This window comes from Alligator sinensis, unplaced genomic scaffold (assembly GCF_000455745.1).
Source record: "Alligator sinensis unplaced genomic scaffold, ASM45574v1 scaffold131_1, whole genome shotgun sequence".
Lineage (NCBI taxonomy): Eukaryota > Metazoa > Chordata > Crocodylia > Alligatoridae > Alligator > Alligator sinensis.
The window spans coordinates 3,671,203-3,692,448 of NW_005841830.1; the positions used below are offsets into that span (position 1 = coordinate 3,671,203).

At 42.3% G+C, this 21,246-nt stretch overlaps 2 protein-coding genes across 3 annotated transcripts in view; one reads left to right on the top strand and one right to left on the bottom strand.

Annotated features, from left to right (window-relative positions):
* The window catches only part of FBXO11 (F-box protein 11), a 71,275-nt gene extending 69,311 nt beyond the window's left edge, over nucleotides 1-1,964 (top strand). For both annotated transcript variants that reach the window (XM_006014724.2, XM_006014725.2), the window contains exons 21-23: nucleotides 404-512; nucleotides 759-857; nucleotides 948-1,964. In XM_006014724.2, coding sequence (XP_006014786.1) covers nucleotides 404-512; nucleotides 759-857; nucleotides 948-1,077 — 338 coding nt within the window. In that variant the 3' untranslated portion in view covers nucleotides 1,078-1,964. The remainder of the gene's footprint in view (nucleotides 1-403; nucleotides 513-758; nucleotides 858-947) is intronic.
* A 276-nt stretch (nucleotides 1,965-2,240) lies between these two features.
* MSH6 (mutS homolog 6) overlaps nucleotides 2,241-21,246 on the bottom strand; it is a 28,009-nt gene continuing 9,003 nt past the window's right edge. Inside the window, exons 3-9 of the mRNA XM_006014726.2 lie at nucleotides 12,779-15,329; nucleotides 11,196-11,467; nucleotides 10,359-10,476; nucleotides 4,010-4,099; nucleotides 3,232-3,386; nucleotides 2,904-3,103; nucleotides 2,241-2,412 (exon numbers count right to left, since the gene is read on the bottom strand). Coding sequence (XP_006014788.1) covers nucleotides 2,331-2,412; nucleotides 2,904-3,103; nucleotides 3,232-3,386; nucleotides 4,010-4,099; nucleotides 10,359-10,476; nucleotides 11,196-11,467; nucleotides 12,779-15,329 — 3,468 coding nt within the window. The 3' untranslated portion in view covers nucleotides 2,241-2,330. The remainder of the gene's footprint in view (nucleotides 2,413-2,903; nucleotides 3,104-3,231; nucleotides 3,387-4,009; nucleotides 4,100-10,358; nucleotides 10,477-11,195; nucleotides 11,468-12,778; nucleotides 15,330-21,246) is intronic.

Below are 21,246 nucleotides of genomic sequence, written 5' to 3' on the forward strand. Positions count from 1 at the left end.
AAGCAGAGTGACTGAAACCTCTGCCCTATTCTCAGTTCTGCCAAAAGTGACCTTTTACACCATTATAAAAGGTCTGTAAAAAAAACTTGCCTGCAGAATGGAGGGAACCATGATCTAAAAAACGGAGATTGTGAGGTACAAGGGGAGGGTGTTCATCACTCAGGTAGGATTTCATTGGTAGCCCTTTCCAATTTGGGTATTAAAACCCAGCCAAGCTGAAATCCTCAGTTAGACTAAGATGAGTTAGTTATTTCACAGATCAGATTTTGCACTATAACTTGGGACCTACTGCTTGAACTCCTGGCACAGAGTTCTCACTTACCTGTTTGGTAGCACCGTGTTTTATTGTGTGGGTTTCTTTGAGACATTAAGTAGGTTTTTTGTTCTTTCTTTTCTTAAATAGATAACAAAATAATGAACAATCAAGATGCCATTGAAAAGGCTGTCAGTAGAGGCCAGTGCTTATACAAGATATCGAGTTACACCAGCTACCCAATGCATGACTTCTACAGGTAACACATTTTATAAACATTTTGTGAAGCACAAAATGTAAGGGAAGATAATACTACTTTCTCATGTAACATTCCTTTAGTATGCTTAAATGACATGGTTACCTAGTGCAAGTTATTAAAGAACTGACAAGTTCAAGTACTTGATAGACTCTTATATTTATGTTGCTACCCCAAAAAGCAGTTGGCATTTTCTCCAGTACCTGTCAGTTTTCAGATGGTGCCTGATGATCTGTATTTTTACTTTAGATGTCACACCTGTAACACCACAGACCGTAATGCCATATGTGTAAACTGCATTAAGAAGTGCCATCAAGGACATGATGTAGAATTTATTAGACACGATAGGTAGGTGTGGCATTACATTGGCTGAGCAGCTTTGCCTTTCCAGTATAAAGCTAGTTTGGTTTTCACTTACCTTTTCCTTCTCCTTTACAGGTTTTTCTGTGACTGTGGTGCTGGAACACTGTCTAATCCCTGTACACTTGCTGGAGAGCCTACACATGATACAGATACACTATATGACTCTGCTCCACCTATAGAATCAAATACATTGCAGCACAACTGAACCTTGTCAGAAAGAAAGTCCTGCCATTCTAATATCATAACTGTTAAACTTTTTTTTGGAGGAAGTTGTACTTGCCCATTTCTGCAGAAAGAGACTGTATTAAATGGATGTGTAAGGTGTTGACACTATGGAGCTCAACCTACCAAAAAGAAAGTGGCAATATGTTGACTCAGGATAACAGAACTGGGCGTTTTAGCATTACTGTGTAAACAAAGACTTTGAAGGGACAGAAGTGAAGAAAATAAGCTGCAATTTTGTACAGATACCAACTTCTGAAAAGCTGGTGTTTTTACAAGTAGCATTGAAACGCAGTCCAATTTGCAGTAGTACTATTCTGTAGACAAGCAGCATTCTTTGTTGCTGCCTTTATGGACATGGGTACCAATTGCTTTTGTAACATGGTAAAAATGTGAGCTAGCACTTCTGCATTTCTTTTGATTTTTTTAACATTTATTCAGATTGAGAAATATGATTTTAATGCTTTAATCTCATGTAGTTTGTTTTTAATTTCAAGCAAAAAATCTTATTGTACTTGAATGTGTCCTGTTTTGTTAGCACACCTAGACTTGCTGTAACTGTACTCATGTCCCAGTATGTACGTTCTTTCTATGAAAGAGAAAACACTAATCTTAAATTATATCCAGCAATTTTTCTGGTATCCTCGAAGTTAGAATAATTTCCTTCCCTGCCCCAGCAATAGTCTGTACTCAAATCACCCTAACAAAAAGCGAGTGTTTTAATGAGACTTCCTAGGATATAATGCACTATAAAACAAAGTACCCATGTAACTAAGTTTTGTGAATGAAAGTTTTACTATGTTTTAAAGTACACATTAGAAAGTCTCCTCAAAACAGTCTTGTATTTTACTCTGTTCATAGTTTTTTTTTGAACAGTCTGGACATTACTTACATTAACTGCTGGAAATCACAGCAATTTCCTGCTATAATGAAGCTGAGACAAGTATATATACAGCCCTATACAGTTTCATAGCTTTTTTTCCATTTATGTGTATTGGTGACAGTGGGTAATCAACAGCCTGAAAGTGTATGCATGTACCATAACATCTAGACTTAATATATTGTGGAGTATTCAATAACCATTATGTAGAGGGTAGGTAAGAATTAAAAGGGTTTAATTTCCTAGGAAAGAAAATGGAAAAATGGTCATTTTTAAAAAATAAAGTTTATTAGATCATAACAGTGTCTGCATACCACCTTTTTAAGAACCGCCACTATAAAACTTGCTGCGATAGCTTAAAGATGATTGATCAGTCTCATCAGTTTCTGAACAGCACTTTTATCTTCTGTTGCATCCTCTGCCATCAAACAAAGGTACCTTAAAAAGAAGAAAAGTATGACACTTTTTCAGCTTAAACAAGTGTTTCAGGCAGACAGACAAAAAAAAAAAAGAGACAAAATATGTTTCTAGTCACCGAATCTTTGCAACCACCACTTGAGAATAATATTAAAAACTGAAAAGAACAGAAGGAGGAAGTAGGGAAATGTAACGAGAGCCAGGTACTTTATGGTATTCAACACTTAAAGCTTCCTTACTTGTTTTTTCTTAAGGTATGAGCCTACATACAGTTGCCAGGGCTTAGTGAATAAAACTACAGTGTTTCTTAATATAACTGTACTAAAGAAACAGAAATAGTTGCCAGGTAGAAACTTGAAAGGAACCACTGCCCCCTGCTGTTTAGCAATGTAGCAACATCAGTCTGGTCCAAGACTCCAATAAGTATCGACTAGTGCTAGAAGAGTTAACTTTTACGCATGCATCTGCTCTATGAAGTCATGGAGAGAAGCTGGATAGAAAAAAAAACTTACCTAAACATTCTAAGTGAAAGCGTCATCTTTTCAAACTCTCTTGCTTTTCTGTGACCATTCTGAATAATTTCCTCTGGAATGTTAGCAAGCCTTGCTGCATTAAAACCATAGCTTTTAGGACAAGCTCCCTTAGTGAATTTATACAGAAATGTAATAGTTTCCTGGCTTGGATCTTCACTGTCATTTTCAACCATGCATGCCTAAAAAGAAATTCACTGGTTTAAGTTATTTTTTAATAATGGCATTTTCCCTCTCAAAAGCGTTGGGTTTTTTTTGGTGGTAACCTCTTTTCTTCCAAGAGGTGTTAAGTTTAACAGCTTGTACATACCATGTGTCCTAGCCGCACAGCATCGTTGTGTGAATGGTCTTCTACTAATGAATGGTAGTGTGTTGAAAACAATGTGCGGCACTTTACATTTTCTGCAAGTTCTTTAACGACTGCACTTGCTATTGCTGTTCCATCAAAAGTAGCTGTGCCTCTACCTGCAAGAGGAATAAAAGCCTTTACTTAACCAGAAAAGAGAAACAAACACACTACTTTAGCAGAGTTCGTTCACCCCTTAGTACTGCATTTAAAAGGATGTCCCCCCACCCCAAATTACTGATCTAGTCTTGTGTAATTACCAGTGAAGACATGACATATTGATAAGAGTTGTTATTACCATGTATAATCACCTGGCTTGCATAGGTCTTTTTACAGCAACAGGAAAGGTAAACATTTGAAGACAACAGTGAAAGATAAAACCACACACTGGCAAGGGAATAAAGGACAATAGCAATACCAGACCAGTTAAAAATTACTAGTCCCTTTTAAATTCAGAGCAGTTTTTATCCCATAGTATCTACTGCATGGTATAAGTGAATCATGCAAATTAGCTGGAATGGGAAATTCAGGTAGAGCAAGTTAATAGTGTTTTAATGGGGCCAGCACTGGGTCCCCTAGAGCCAGTAGTCATTTTTCAGGAGATACCCAGCTATTTTAATGCCTGCATGGTTATTAGCAGCATGTGGTAAAACCACTTTTTAAATACTGTGTCAGCAGTTTGGATGTTCAGCCGTGCAGTGAGCCTTTACTTCAGCTTCTGCATACAGAATAGCTAAAATACCTAGTTCATCCACAAGCACAAGGGAATGCTCTGTTGCATGCTGGAGTATGCTGGAAGTCTCGCTCAGCTCAACAAAAAAGGTGCTTTCTCCTGAAAGGAAAACACACGTTTTATATCTATAAAAAAAGCAAATAACTGGACATATTTCAGCTTGCTGGAAGTTTCTACTGTAGTAGGTGACCAACAGCTACAGCTCTTCTTAGAGCTAAGGGCAGTGATACAAGCTGACCTGTTAAATACTTATTTCTTAAAAAGGGGAATGGACAGTTGAGTAAAACTTGGCAATTCTAAGAATCACCCTGGCCTGTGCAATTTGAACAACATTCATGAAACAGGCTTACCTCCTGAAAAGGATGGATCGGCCCCCTTCTTTGATCTTTTATAAAGGAATGAAAAGCAGCCTTTCAAGATGTTAGTAAATCCAATAGGAGTTGTAATGGTGGTTTTACAATATAGTTTTTTCCATCCTATGGTTCTCAGAATTTCCCTCCATTATTCTTCACTGTGAAGGGAGGAGGATAGCTCTTCTTTTTTTCGGGGGGGGGGGGGGGGGGGGGGGTGATTATTAGTATGAAAGAGACCTATATTGCACTCAGTGTTCTCGGTATTCTTTTTTTTTTTGGGGGGGGGGGGGGGATCAACTTTTGTATGAATCTGTACCTTTTTTCAGTTCCAATTAATACAAATTCATCCAAAGACTCCCCTGAAAGACCTGCCAGCAAAACTGAGGACTAGTCTTAAAAGTCCTTTACTTTCTAACAAAATACACATTTTAACAAAGTGATATATGAAGTTCAATACAGTTTATAATTCTTTGCAAATCTTACTTAATCCAAGCCACCACCTAAAATAACTGAATGCAAGGTCACTGCACAACAGGAAAGGGCTTACCCAGCTAGCATTTACCTGGGTACAAATCTAAACTGCAAATGTGCTTAGGGATAAGAGGGGAAAAGAAACTGCATCAGTATTAAAGGATACCAGTGCAACAGTTGTACGTGCATGATTCTCTAGTGATAGATACGTCGTTAAAACTACCCCAATTTACCACTGCTTCATTCAGGATAAGAATCAGGGCAGTTTAGCTCACTTCTGTTGCTACAGGAGATGCCCCTACAACTGTTAGATAGCTACGCACCTGTTCTGTGCTCCTGAGCACTGCATCTCTTTCCTCCCCTTATAAAGCAGCTAAGATGTACTTTTGTGCACACACTGAGAGTGCCTGCACACATGCAACACAGGGAACTGCAACAGTCATTTAAAAATCAGCAAATGAAGCCTGATAGAACCTTAACTTGTCCTGGCATCAAAATATAGGGGGGGAAATCCCATTGGTGTATGGAACCAGCAGTTCTTCTTAAGCTTTGACAAGGTGGAAGTTGTTCCAAGAAGTTCTCTTGAGAGTGTATAATTATACCCAAGAATCTGAAGCTTCCTCCTTATTTCAGGTCTAACTTTTTCCTCTACAGTGCCTTCCACAGAGCTGCTTTCATTCTGCTGCTATAAATATTTCCTCACAAAGAAGTAATTGAAACAATGCTATACTGAAAGAACCAGATTACAAAGCTGGCTCCTTTCATGCAATTATCTACATCCCATGGTCATATGAAAAGCAGTATCAGCTCTGCATAGGTGTATGTGGTATTCTAAGCCGCATCTCTCTCTCCCTCCCTCTCTGTGTGTGGGGGTTACACGCTGGCAGCTCTCTAGAGTCTAGACCACATTCTTTATACAGATGAAAAGCCATTTTGGTTTTCTACTACAATTTAGAAAAAGTTTTCCAATAGAAACAAAATGGGGAAAAAATACAAGACAAAAAGGCCACCTCAGGAGAGTTAATTTGATTCCATAACTGCAAAGGAAGTCTACATAGTTGGGAAAGATGTCAGATGCAAAAGCTTTTCCTGGGACTCAAGGCCAAAGAAGGGCATTTTAAGCCAAAAAGATCATTTAATCTCTCTCAGGCATACAGTTGCTCCAGTAAGAGATATTACCAAACAAATCCTACTACTTTTATGCTCCCTGGACCATCTATCACTGCTACAACACTACCAAAGGTGGGGGGGCAACAGAAACCCCCCCAAAAAACCCTGATATAGTTGTAAATGTTTACTCGCCACATTTACACAGCAAAAGTCTGTTATTAGACAGTGAAATAGGAATAGGAGAAAAAATACTTTGCTTTATATAGAACAAGGCAGGTCTTACAATGTGATAATCTGTTTTGCAATTTAGCACGCACACCGGAGGGAGCCTCTGTTCTACAACCAGTAGAGATTTACAAAGAAATGGAATGATAATAGGTAGTAGGGCCCAAACTAAGCACTTTTGTAGATGCTAAGCAGAGGTATTAGCAAAAAGGTCAGTGCCTGTATTCATCCAAAAACTTCTCTCCCTTGGTTTGCTAAACTCCTCCCTTGACAGGTGCTCCATTTTGACTTCTACAAGTCTTCATGAACTCCATTGTATTGTTAGATGCTCATAAGATGCCTACAACAGCACCAGATGACCTTCTACACACTATCTCCTAAATGAGGACCACAGATTCTGGGACCAAAAAAAGGAAGAGTTAGAAATCAGAACAGCTACACTATAAAAAACAGAACAAAGCAAATCGACAGAGCAGGGATTTAACATGCAGGCCTGTCAAACAGCATGGTGCATACCTGCCCAGTTCCTGAGCATGCAAATTGTTTCTATACTTCCAAGCCTTAGCACCTGAAAAGAGCCTTATATACTTTGCAGTCTCATCCTAGAAAGTGACTAATTGACTGGACATACCCAGAGCTGATTTTTCTCTCTCCAAACCAGAAAGAATTGCTGGGTAAAGCTTGCTTCTGAAGACACAAATAAGCAAGTTTGTCTCCAGGCACTAGACATTAGAACCCTCAAAAGCAAGTTTGGCTTGCAGATTCCATCTTTCTACTGCAAGAAACTTAGTGTGCAGTTTCCCCACTCTGGTAAAGTGGCCTTTCCTACCAGCAACTGTTCAAGACAGGAAGCTGAAGTTTCAGATGGCTTGAGAAGTCACTGATAATCCCAAGCAACACCAGCAGCAGAATGTTTTAATGTGTTTAAAAAAGAAAATGTTTTGTCAAGCATTTGTATCTGCTCCACTACATGACTTCATCCGTTTCCACCCCTTTGCACACTAACAAGGCTCCTCTACTAGTATCTCAACCAGTGTAGTAGCATCGAGACCACCATGACTACAGACACAGGAGCATGAAGTAGAACTGAAGAACTGGTCAAAACATGCAACCATTGCTCCTTCCCACACAAGCCATTATGTGACTTCTGCATCTACTGGCTCAAGATCAACAACTATTTCCTCTCCACCTAGGCAATCCCTGGCACTCCTATGGCCTCCTTATATATGGTATGAGACCACTGCTATGTAGTAACAGAAGCAGTAAGTCCTTCTATGTCCCGTTCTGTCTTATGCCCTACAACCAATTCCTTACATTTCTTCTGAGCAATAAACCTCCTCACTTCCTTCATCTTCTTTCTTAAATAGGAGACAAAACCACCACAAGAAATCCAGACCAATTCTCTCTCAAGCCTCTGTCCTTTTGTCATCCTATAAGCATGCCCGACTTAGCCTTGGGAGACCTTTTAAAATTTGAAGCTATTTGGTCCTTGGCAGAACTGACTTTACTCTGGATACTACGAAGGTACAAAAGGCCTCCCTAGAAGAGACCCTGATCATCATAACAGTCTAAGGAGCAGGTGGACATCTGTTCCACAATACTTGGAAAAGCATGTTTATTCTTAGCAGCCTCATGTGGAACTACAATAAGCTGCACCATATCCAAAAAACCTTGTACCTATCTGCAAGCAATGCAGTCCCCAATTTCAAAGCTCACCAGAAGCCATCTATCTCCTGCCAAAAACATGGCAGACAAATAATGCCTTGAAGGCAGCAGGACAGAAAGACGCAGGGGAGTAACGCAGAGGAGGTGACCAGTTCTACATAGTGCTTCAGGCCTTGCATTCAGCCTAGTGGCAGTGGAGAGGTATACTCAAGTGTCGAAGCTAGTGGAGAAAAACAGAGCAAATTGTCCAACTCTTCTCAAGTACTTCAACCACCTACTCAGTCCTGGAAAGCAAGTCAAACAGGCTGAAAGAGTTGGGCCTGTTTGGACAGAAAACTCAGGATGGATCATCAGGCTCACAGGGTAGTAATCAATGGCATGATGTCTAGTTGGCAGCTGGTACCAAGTGGAATGCCCCAGAGGTCAGTCCTAAGTCTGGTTTTGTTCAATATTTTCATTAATGATCTGGAAGATGGGATGGAGTGCACCCTCAGCAAGTTTGCAGATGACACCAAGGTTGGGGGAGTAGTAGATACACTGGATGGTAGGGCTAGGATTCAGAGTGACCTCAATAAATTAGAGGATTGGGCCAAAAGAAGGAGAACTGCAAAGTCCTGCACTTAAGATGGAACAATCCTATGTACCAGTACAAGCTGGGAACTGACTGGCTAAGCAGCAGCTCTGCAAAAAAGGACCTGGGAAGTACAGTGGACAGCAGGCTGGATAGTGTGCCCTTGTTGCAAAGAAAGCTAACAGCATACTGGGATGAATTAGTAGATTAGTTGCCAGCAGATCAAGAGAAGCAATTCTTTCCCTCTATTCAGCCCTGGTGAGGCCACATCTGGAATACTGTGTTCAGTTTTGGGTCCCCTACTACAGAAAGGATGTGGACACATTGGAGGGAATTCAGCAAAGGGCAATAAAAATGGTGAGGTGGCCAGGGCACGTGACATGAGGAGAGGCTGAGGTAACTGGGCTTGTTTAGTCTAGAGAAGAGAAGACTGAGTGGGGATTTAATAGCAGCCTTTGTCTACCTGAAGGGTTGTTACAGAGAAGATGGAGCTAGACTGTTCTCTGGTGGCAGATAACAGAACAAGGAACAATGGTCTCAATTTGTAGGAAGGGAAATTTAGGTTATATGTTAGGAAGAATTTTCTCACTAGGATGGTGAAGCACTGGAACAGGTTACCCGGAGAGGTTTTGGAATCTCCACCCTTGACTCAGGTAAGACAAAGCCTTAGCTAGGATGATCTAGTTGGCGATGGGTCCTGCTTTGAGCAGGAGATTGGACTAGATGACCTCTGGAGGTCCTTTCCAATTTCCTAATTTTCTATGATTCTAAGTTCATCTTGTGGAAAAGATGCTTAAGAGAAAACATGACAGCAGTCTTCAAATACCTGAAGGACTGCCATAAAGAGGAAAAGCACCTTTTCTCTCTTGCTGAAGAGTGGAGGATGTGGACCAGTGGTTTGCAATTGCAGCAAAGTAGGTTTAGGCTGGTTATCAGCAGGGATCCTGGTTTTTTTTCCCGATTTAAAAAAAAAAATCCCCAATTTTTGGTTAAAAAGAAGTAACCCCAAATCGACATTTTTACATGATTAAAATAAAACACCATTATGGATATATATATTGTGGTGCTCCATTTTAATCATGGAAAAATATCAATTTGGGGTTACCTTTTTTTAACCAAAAGTTGGGGATTTTTTTATTTATTTATTTTTTTTATCAGAGAAAACCAGGATCCCTGGTTATCAGGAAAAAACTTCTTCACTGGTAGAACAGTGAGGCAGTGTAATAGACTGCCTAAGAAAGCTGTAGACTCTCCATCACTGGAGGTGTTTGAGGCTGGACAGCCACTGATCAGGGATGATCTAGATGTAGCTATACCCTATAGATATTTCTCATTTTCCTGGGCTTTGCTGGCTGCTGCACAGGGCTGCAAGGGAAGTCTGCTCTCCACCTCCCACTCCCAGCTGCTGCATGTCAGGGGTTTTTTTTTTTTGTTTTTTAGTCTTCCTCAGAGGCATGGGGTGTTGGCTGCAGTCAGAGCTGGGGACTTTGACTGGGGTTTGCCAGTACATTTGCTGGGATTCGAAGCTGGGGGTTCCTGGCTAGATGGTCTTGGCCGTCCAATTAGGGTCAGGTCAATTGCCATATTTGGGGTCAGGAAGGAATTTTACCCCATGGTCAAATTGGTATGGACTGTGGGGGGTTTTGTTTTCCTCTGTAGCAAGGGGCATGGCCCTCCACCTGGGATCTCTTGAGTGTTTTTTTTAACAACCTTTACAGAAGCAGGACATTGGCAGCTTGGTCCCCCTCATTTTACCTATGGCAGATTAAGGCATTAAATCTTGTGTTGTGTCAGGGTTGACTGTACAATTTTGCTAAGAGGTTAGACAATGGATTTGTACAGAGTGGCTTGGATAGGGATGACCCTGGCTCAGGCAGGAGGTTGGACTAGATGACCTCCGGAGGTCCCTTCCAGCCTGACTTCTCTAGGATTGATACGATTCGTAGGAATGCAAGGAACTCACCTGACATAATTCTGTCCGAGGCACCTAGTCGTGTAAACACTCTGTCAACAGGAGTAAGCCTGCAAGCTTCGGCTGGTAAGTAACATCCCAACTGAGCCATTATTACCAGGAGGCCAGCCTGCCAAATGAGAAAGGATAAAAGGGTTGGACTCGATCTACTGAGGTCCCTTCCGACCCTAGCATCTATGTATCTATGAAAAGCTGAAGAGACTTCTCGTTCCATGTGCTCATTTGGGATTTAGCTCTCCAGCGAGAACAAAGGAAACAAACTGCATTTCCTCCCCCCTGCTCCTCCCCAACCGACACTGCATTGCATAAAGCTGCTAGAGTGTACAGAGCTCAGGCTAAGTGGGACTGAACCTAGTTAATACTCCCACAAATCTCTAAAGGAACAGAGTACTGCAGGAAGTCTGAGCTTATCACCTGGTACTCTCCTCCCCCCTCTCCCACAAGCTCCCATGCACCCAAACGTGTCATGAATCAACACCCCAATATGCCAGCAGGGGAAGTGTGTTGTGAAAAGCACCCACTGACAGATTAAGTTTAACAGCTGAAGTCCTGCACCTTATGTGGCCATTAAAGACCCTTCAGCACATTCTGACAGTCTGGATTTTAACCCTTTTGTTCCTGGCTAAGTTAAGTAGGTTAGTTACCCCCAACCTATCTAAACACCTACTGCATTTTTATGCCATAGTTTAAATTGCTGTAGCATTGCTGTATGCTGCCAACTATACAGGTATAGGAGGTGAACAAATTTCAAATCATGCTGTTAAATAATAATTCCTCTATGCAAAGTAAATTAGTAATTGGTAAAAATGAGCCATATTCCACAGTCACCTGTCTCATGAGTGTAGATTTGCCACCCATATTTGGGCCAGTTACTAGAACACAGTAGGCTTCACTAGTGCTCTCTTCATCTTCATCCTTGCAGCCTATCACAATATTATTGGGAATAAAATCATCCCCAAAAAAAGTGTTTGTAATGCATGGATGGCAGGAACCTTTAAGCTCCAAGAAGGGTGGAACATTGTTCTCTGGCAGCAGAATCACAGGTCGGCACATTGGTCCTTCACCATCTCGACTATAATTAGCAAAGCACAGCAGGACATCTACAGAAATCAGAGAAATGTCTTTAATTTAGGTTACTCCCTTTCTCTGTTCTGCACATTCCAAGAATATCTGAGAACAGAGGACCCCGCTTCCTAGGGTATATTTTATTGAAGATATTACTCGTTTATTAGGGCACCACTTTATAAACCTTTATCATCTGCCTAAAGCTTACGTTTGAAGGCAAAAAAACAAAACGAACCCCCCCCCCCAACCCAAACAAGCTCAGCTGTGGTTTTACTTACTGCATCTTGCACTGTTTTCCCCTTTTTCAGATTAAAAACCAAGGAGGAAAACCTGTTTCCATGACAATGAATTATTTAGTGGTAAAAGGCATTTAACTGCATTATTTTTGCTGCAGTATTACTTGAAATGTATTTCAATGAAGTTTTAAAATACTGAAAGGCTGTGGTCCTATCAAAGGGGGACACAAATCCATACTGTTATTATGGGCAATGTGTGTCACCTTTGGAGCTGGTGCGGCTCCAAGTCGAGTGCTTGATCACAGACCCTGTTCACTAGCACTACTAGCTTTTTTTTCACTATTGCCTGGAGCACATTTCAAAACTGCTTCATGCTAGGAAAAAATTCCCCAAAGTAACAACAGTGCTTACAGTTCTGCAGAGGTGGAAGGTGAACACACCAGATCACCCTTCCTTCCAAAAGTAAGACGGGGATCCAAGGGAGTTAGTTTGTTGCTCTGCTCTCTCACTTGTTCCACCCCCTCTGCCCCTCAACTTCATAAGACATAAAGAAGTTAGGAAGACCTTCTACTTGCTGGTATCTTGCAAAAACAGTGGACAGGGCACCAGCCCAAGAAGAAGGGAGAAACAATACTTGGTCTTGGCTAGGCTACAGGTTCACATAGTTCCATTAAGAATCCTTTGTGCAGCAGTAGCTGGGATGCTGCACCCGTCAGGGAATGCAAGCTCCTAATCTAGGGTTACAATTCCTAGGTAACACGGACTTGCTGACCAAGGTACCCTGAACCGTGGAGGAGGATGTTGCTGGCCACGTGTGCTCCTTTACATGTGGCACAGACCAAAAAAAAAAAAAATTAAACACTGCAGGGACCAGCCAACAATTTCTCCTGTCTTATAGTGGCACTGGAGAAAACTGAGTCAGGCAGCCACTTGTCATTTTCATCCTCAGATGAGGCACCACAGACTGCTGAGCTCAGGACTTTTATGGAAAACTTGCAACTGGCCCATGGTTCATTTTAGTTTGCCACGATCAGGGTGGCAGTAACTTAGCACCATCGGACAGCAGGGAGTTCCCTTACTAACTTGATAAGTCTCTAGATAAAAGCTTACCTAGGACAGCAAAACAGTCCACTGCTGTTTGCCAGTCTTTGTTGTTTTTATCAAAGTTGTAGAAGAGTCGCCTCATGCAATCTTTCACAGCCGCATCTCTCCGCTCCTCAGCATTCATCATGTCAGCCAGCATCGTCTCGATCTCCTTGGTCCAGTAGCGTTTGTAACCCTTTCTGGTGGACTTCAATTCATACTCTTCAGGCAAGCCACGTGTCACTACGCTTTCTGGAATTTCTATTTGATATCGATTCTTGCCTGCCCCCCAGTACAGCATAGTTTTGAATCCAAGTAGCTTGCGCTGCTTATTCAAATATTCCCGAAGATCCTCTTCCACGTCTTTTATATCCTGCAAGGCCTTATCATAATCAGGGTCAAACCCAGACTTTGGTGTGATCACCCCAGTTTTTCGAGCCTGATTATGGTCAAAAGCAGTGTCCCATCTTTTAAGCTCTGTGTGGAGGTCTGGAAAGCGGCCCTCTGGAGTTTTAGACTTGCGGGTCACTACTTGTTTAAGTATTTCGGATTTGAAATCATCAGTGGTTTCTTCCATCATGTCTATGATCTCATTCATTGCCTTAAACCCTTCCAGTGCAGACAGAAAGTCAGCAATTTTTTTTTTGCTGTACTTGGTTTCCTCATAAAAGACGGCCCGACTGTCCGGATGACTCTCACTTTTCAGTGGAGATCCAATACTATGAATTTTACTCAGCAGCCTTTCCAGGTCTGGGAGTTTCTTTAGTTGTTCACTAACTTCGGACATTTTAGTAGGCACTGCCAGAAGGTCTTCAACAGCATCTAAACGATCATTGATAGCATAAGGATTACAGAGTGGCGCACAGATCCACTGTTTCAGGAGTCGCTTTCCAAAGGGTGTATAACAAGTGTCCATCCTTTCCAGTAACGTTCCTTCCATGGTGCCAGTAGTTCCATTCTGGAGGATTTCCAAGTTCATTAGAGTCACCCCATCCAATACCATCCTCTGACTAGTTTTTGCAAAGAAACTACTTGATCCAGTAGCTTTGGTCAGATCAATGTCCACAGGAATGTATTCCTCAAAGTTTGCCAGAGATAAGAGCTCCTGATCAATAAGGCACTTGTTAAGGTAGAAGACACAGCCACCAAGAGCCGACAGAGCCAATTCACTGTTGTCACCAGGAGTAAGTCCCAGAGAGTCGCTTTCTGAAGTCATGGATTTGATCACAGGAGGCAGAGTACAGTCATCATCAGACTTTTCCTTATCCTTGAAGTATCCCTCCTCAAGCAGAGTTTTTAGTGTTTTAGAGGCATTCCAGAATTGGGAGCCTGAGATCAAACCTTCTTGCATGCAAGAAGACAGTGAGCCTCTCAGTATTTTGTACGTGTCTGAAGAAAGGTTTCCCTTCTCAAACAGGATCTGCACAGGAGTATAATGTGACACCAAAGTTCTGAACCTTGAACAGTGGCGGTCATCTGGAAACTGCCCAACATAAAATTTGCCAACAGAAGTGTCAACAAAACAGACACCATATACACGTAGATGACCAGAAGAGTCTTCAACTTTCTCTTTTATACACAGAAGGTATCTGTTATGATTTTCAGATGGATCACCATCCAGAACACTGTAAGTCTGCGTCCCTTTAGTAATTACCCGGCATATTTCTCTTCGTACAACCTTGTCAAACTTTGTTGGGTGAGCCAGGGATTTGCAGCGTGCCTCCATCATTTCAGGCGTCTCTGTCTGCTCAACCCGGACTACTTTGTACCCCTTCTGAACTAGAACATCAGAGAACCTGCCAAACGCAATTTCTGGGAACCCTGAATGGGCCCATGTACCTTTCATAAATATCAGTCCAAGCTCGTTCACTGCAGTTACAGCATCCATGTGATACAACTCGTAGAACTTGCCAACTTTGTAGAAAATCACAGAGTCAAAGTTCTGACTCTTGAGCTGCCACCACTTTCGCATTCCAGGGGTACATTTGTTCAGGTGGTCCTCCGGCACATAGAGGGTGCACGGGTCATAACTGGGGTCACCCTGCCGCCTCCTGCATCCATCTCTCCTTTTTCCTTCACGGAGCCATTCAAACTTCTCGTGCTCCCATTCCACAGAACTGCCAACTCCTCCGCTGCCCGCGTTTGGCTGAGAGTCGAAGCTTTCAGGTGCTGCAAAAGATGTCAGCTTGGACTTGGTTTCTGAAGACATAGTTACCACTCTTTTGGGTGCCTCGGGAAGGTCATTCTCCAAGCTCCTCCTTTTAGCTGGTCTGTTTATGGCTAGTCTCTTTCGTTTAGGGGCAACTTTAACGGGACTTTCTACATCCATCTCTGTGTCTGGCTCAGAGTCTCCAGATTCACCTTCATCCACTCCACTGCTGTCTTCATCGCTGCTTGCTTCATTTTTAGCATCTGGCTTAAACTCCACATCTGAACCTTCATTATCAGTGTCAGAGTCCAACACTCTTCTCTTCTTGGATTTTCCAGCACTTCTTCTCTGGCTAGTTGTTTGCTTATTTTTTTTCACTTCCTCTTCGCTCTCGTAATCCTCACTGTTGCCTGATGCACTTTCACTCACCTGTTAGAAGGTGAAGACAAATAATATAAACAACTACATACACTAGGATACATACAGCAAAATGCAATGAAACACCACAGGTAGTCACAGTCCTCTGCAAACTTTTGTCAATACAAGCAACTATGGCATTTCCTGCAAGAGATTGGAAAGAGTTCAGACCCAATCCCAAAATAACTCTTCGGAGGTTAATATAACAGGACAGATCAACAAAGGATAAAAGGAAGGATGAGGGAGAGGGCTGGAATGCGTGTGAAGCTCTTCATTAAAGGCCAGAAGAGAACACTAGATCATCCAGTCTTTATCTCCTGTACATCACAGGATGTTGCACTTCCCTCAGTTAACCTGGGTTCAGTGCAGGAACTCATGTTTGACTGAACTGTTTCTTTATCCAGTCTCTTTTTTGTAATAAAAAGATGAAGAATCAATTATTTCCCTCATAAGTTTGTTTCCTTAGGTGATGGACAAACAATCAAATTAAAGCAAGTTCATGAGGGTAAAGACTTGCCTAAAGAACACCTGATGCTTATGTTCACATACCAGCAATTTACCCATGCTAAAAGAAAGATTAACCAGGGTAACTGCAAGCACACTTACCATGTGCCAGCTGTTCCACAGCAAGTCTACCACCTGTTTTGATCAGATTATTTTTCCATGCATTCACAGTTAAAAATGAACTTTATTTCTCATTTAAGTACCTAACTTCAGCTTCCTGCCATTGGTTCTCATTATGTCTTTCTCTAGGGGTGCACCGATAAAGATTTTCTTAGCCGATACCGATGGCCAATTATTAGCCAGCTATATTGGCTGATATTGATCCGATAGCTGATTTACAAGAACGTAGCCCAGCAGCTCAGAGAGTAGTGTTTGGCTGGTAAGTCGGGGGGGGAGGGGGGGGGCATGGCAGGGGGCAGGGAGTGGTTCAGAGGCTGCCCAGGAAAGGCTGTGAATGCAACCCTATGAGTAGCTCATCCAAGGGGCATGGGGGGGTTGTGGGGAGGGTGGCTCACCTCCACACACCCTCGGGAGAGGCATGGGGCGGGGGGGTAAGTTGCCCCCGCCCCAGATCTATGCATGGGGTGAGGACAGGCTGCCCACTGAGCTCTCAGGGCTGGGTTGGAGCTGCACTTGGGGCAGGCAGGCAGTGGCAGGGGGGGGGGGGGGGGGGGGGCGTGGCAGCAGTGGTGGGTGACTACGGCAAATTTTGGGGTGGCTGTAGTCCACCCCAAAATACTTGGGCCTGCTTTCCTTGTCTCTGAAAGGCCAAATATCACTTTTACATCTGGCATAACTAAAACACATTTGTTTGAATTAAGTCCAGTTTATTAAACCATTCAGATTTCTCCCCGTGATGGTTCTCCCTTCCTAATTATCCACAATTCTACCATCCTGCATGCTGTCTGGAAATTTTTTTCAGCACTAATTTTGTATTTACTTTCAGATCCTTGAAAATGTTAACTATCCAATTCCAGTAGAGTCCTATAAAACCCCCATGAGCAACATGACCATATGATTACTTAACCCCATCACCACCTACTGAGGTGCCACTCAGCTACCTTGTAATCCATTTAACCTGTGCTTTATTGTTACTGTATACTGCTAATTTTTAATAAGCATGTTGTGCAACACTAAATCAAACATCTTACAATAGTCTATTATATCTACACACCGACCGTTATCCACTAAACTTCTACCTGCCAGGAAAAAAAAAATCAGGTTTGTTGCCAAGACCCATTTCCCACAAAGCAGGGTTGCCTGGCATGAATTAAATTCCTATCCTTCAACTTTTACTAGCTGAATCATGCTTTTCACCCTTTTGCCCAGCACTGAGATCTGGACAACTTATCTGCATCTCCCCAACTCATCCAGCTTGCCCTTTTGGAATACCAGCACAATAATAATTCTCTTCCAGTCTTCTTCCTGCAAAAATCCACAATAATACATTTAACTGAGTGGGCCAGAGATCTCCTCAACTGGTTCTTGCAGAACTAGAGATGCACCAATACATCGGTCTGATATCGGATTGGCATTGATATAAAGAAAACTGACTATCAGAAATTGGGCCTGATGTTGCCAATAATTTGGCCAATAAATGCCGTGCATTTGTGCAGCCGCAGCACAGCAGGTAGGTGGCCTTGCAACTTGGAGAGCTGCATGCAGCTGGTAAGTCTGCTGTGGTGGAGGGGGAAGAAGGGAGAGGGAAGGGGCATGAGGGAAAAGATCAAGGCCCCTGTGGTGAGAGAAGGAATGGGGCTGGGCTGGGCTGGAACAGGCACTGCCCAGCCAGGGTGGGGCAGGGCGTAGGATGGAGCCTCAGCTCGTGCGGGGAGGGCAGCTCCTGCCACTGCACATACCCTGGGAGGTCACCAGGGAGGGTGGGGTGTGCACCCAGATCTGCATGGGGTACAGGTGGGCTGGGCTGCATCTGTGGGCTGGGGCTGTGCCAGACTCTTCCCATGCGTGTGTGGGGGGTTGGGTTGGGCTGTGCTCAGGGCAGGCAGTGGCACTGGGAGGGGGGTTGAGGGGGCTATGGCAAGTTTTGGGGTGGCTGCAGGCCAGCCCCCACTGGGAAAAGCCCAGTGCTTCCCCAGTCCCAGCCCACAGCTGTAGCCCGCCCCCCCCGCGCAGATCCGGGGGTACATGTCCCCCCCCCCGTCCCACCCCAACCGGGCAGCACCTGCCCCAGCCCTACTCCCTCCTTCACCACAAGGGCCTTGATCCTCCCCCCCACACCCCTTCCCTCCCCCTCCCCTTCCACCACAACAGACTTAACAGCTGCACACAGTTCTTCAAGCTGCCAGGCTGTGTATCAGAAATCAGACTGGTATTGGCTGATATGCCACCTTAAAAATCGACTATCAGTATCAACCCCCCCAAAAATCTCTATCAGTGCACCCCTATGCAGAACTCTAGGATGCAGGTCATCTGGCCCTGATGTTTATCCCTACTACGTGACATCTTCCTTGTTTAATTAACAGCCTGGAAGCTACTTTCATCTTCATATGCTACATGTACATCATCCTGCTTCTCTCTAAATATTTCAGCCATTTTCTACAAAATTGTTAAATTTTACCATATTCTACTAGTAATGGGCCTGTGCTATTGCTAGGATTCCTTTTTGTTCTTTATACAGTTAAAATTCTTTACCATCCTTAAATCAGGCCTGCCATGAATTTTCCTTCCTCCTTTATTTTTAATTTCCTTAAACTATTTTCCATGTCATGTTTTCTAATATATAATCGGTCTTACTATCTATTTATCGTTTTTCCTATTTACTATATATTGCTCTCCCCACTGCCAGGTTTGCCTTCAGGTGAACAACAAACCAGGACAGATTTCTGATCAAGTTGTCCTTTTCCTTGATTTCTTGCTGAATCCTTCTTAAAGGACTTCTCAATTTTCATTTGTTTCCATGGCTAAATTTTTCCTCCCAACAAATTGTGCTTATAATTTTCCTAAGCTTATTTTTTAAATGTCCTCTGCCTGCCCATATCATATGTTACCAAGTCATGATTACTGGCCTGTAGGCAACTACCAATTTTCAGTTTAGTGATTAAATCTTTTCTCTCATACTGAGGTCCAAAAATCAAGTTACCCCATACTGGGCACACCTATATATGCCAGGGACTGTGCATTTAGTACTTGTTAAAGCAAGTACCAAATGGCTACGCACGCAGTACCACAAGTACTGCACAGTCCCAGTGGTGCATCGTTATTTTTAGACGAGTCCTCTATCAACTCTTATCTTTTTTTTCAATGGGTTATAACTAGTAATTTTAATATCCAAATTGTACTGAAATCTTGTAGGATGATTTGTAAGGCCAACTATATCAAGTTTCCTTTCATTAAGGATTTCCAATTCCTCTTGTTTGCTAATCAGGCTCCTAGCAGTGGTATACTAACCATCTACAAATTTCTTCTCCTTCACATGTTTGTCCCCTCAGTTCAATTTGTTCACAACATGCTAAATCTGATTTGTGCTAAGACACAAACAAGAAATGCAGCTGATGAATAAGCACTCGGGTTGGGGAAGGGGCATACTTTTATATGAAATACATGAATATATGGGAAAAGCACTCTCACAGGCCAGGTCTATTCTAAAAACTTGCTCCTACTGTCATGTCAGTTAGGCATGTGGGACTTCTTCGTTACAGTCTGAACTGACAGAAGCCCCAACACAAGCACCATCATACTGGCTGTAAAGTGCTTTTACCAGTACGGCTTATTTTGCTTGCTGGACTAATATCAACTATTCTGCCAAAAGCACTTTTCTGCCTGTAACAGCTTCTAATACTCTAGAAGTCTGGGCCAGTATTGCTACACGCATAACTGCAGTGGGGCCTGGGCAATATATGTACCAAAGGATGCCTGTTTGAAGAAGTAAGTAGTTACAGTTCAAATGGAAATGCTACAAACTAAAAAGACTTAACTGACATGGGCTGAGTTAAAGTCAATTCTTTGTGATATTATCTAAACCCCTTTTTTAGTAAGAGATCGTTGTTCCTCTTCCTCAAATCACTTATCCCAATCACTTCCCAAGTGTTGTAGCAAAAATAAAATGCAAACTGCAAGTTACTATGCGAAAATATCACCACTCAACAAACCCAGAGAACAAGTAACTTAAACATAGATCATGTAGACAAGTCCAATATTTTACAGGAATTACATTTTCAACTGCTGCCTTTACAGAAATATGTTCTCTGTGCTTAACTGAGTTCAGAAACAATTTTACTACATGATTAAATAATTCAGTGAAGGTGCAAACAGTGAATACACCATTAGAGACTATTTTTAAAAATTGTTTCCTTACTCACCGTGTTTTGGCAAATACATACTACTTTGCATCCTTCAGGACACAAAAATTAAAATCTTACAGTATTGCTACTACAATGGACGATGATTTGAAGGCTGCTTTCATATTTATTTCTCCATTTTTAATGGAATTTTAGCAGTAAACAACTTCATGATAGCAGGTAAAAATTTAAGATAGAAATCAGGAAAGCTAAGAGACTGACAAGCAAACAAACACATAAAAAAAAATTTTAAATATATCAGAAGCAGACGTCTTGTGAGAGAATAAATGGGAACTCGCAGGGCATTATCAAATAAACCAAAACAGATAAAAGACATTTAAGAGAAACTAAATGACTGTTTTAAATCATTCTTCAGAGAAAATATTCAGAAGATAGTACCCCTTTTCAGACAGGAAAGATGGAACATGATCACAGACTGAGCTGTCAAAAGAGAGGGGATAGGAAAGCTGTTAGACTCAGAAGAAATGCACACATGCATTCTCAAGGAACTTGCAAACAAAGGGCATTTATATATTTTTTTCCCCGTGACGTGCTGGAGATCCACTGCTTCAGAGACTCTACATGCAAGCTGAGGAAAACTGCTGCATCCATTCAGTTGTATAAGTGGCAAATTCTATGCAGAAAATGGCAGCGCTGCGCTTTTGAACTAAAGCACTTCCAAGGTGTTTTAGTTCAAAAGTGCACCACTGCCATTTTCTCAGCACTGATGCGCATTTTGCCATTTATACAACTATAAGCGTTGCAGCGCTGGGTGCTTTTCAAAGCGCCCAGCGCTTGTGTGTGTAAAAATGTCCAAAGTACCTAGGATGCTATTGTGGAGCAAAAAGGAAAAGCGATATAATGGATTATAAAGAGTCTATGGGACAATACATAAACAAATAGCTAAAGTTCTACATGGCTTCAGTTGGTCAGCAGGGTGGCCCATGATTCTGCATTAGGATTGGTTTTCCCCATGAGAAGTTTCTTCTATAACTACTCACTGTAGATTTCTGCATCTTTCTCTGAAGGTGTTGCTGGTCACTGTCAGATGCAGGAGGCTGGAGAAAAAGGGCCACTGATCTGAACCAACATTGCAATTTCTCTTTCCCATGTCTCTACATTTCCCT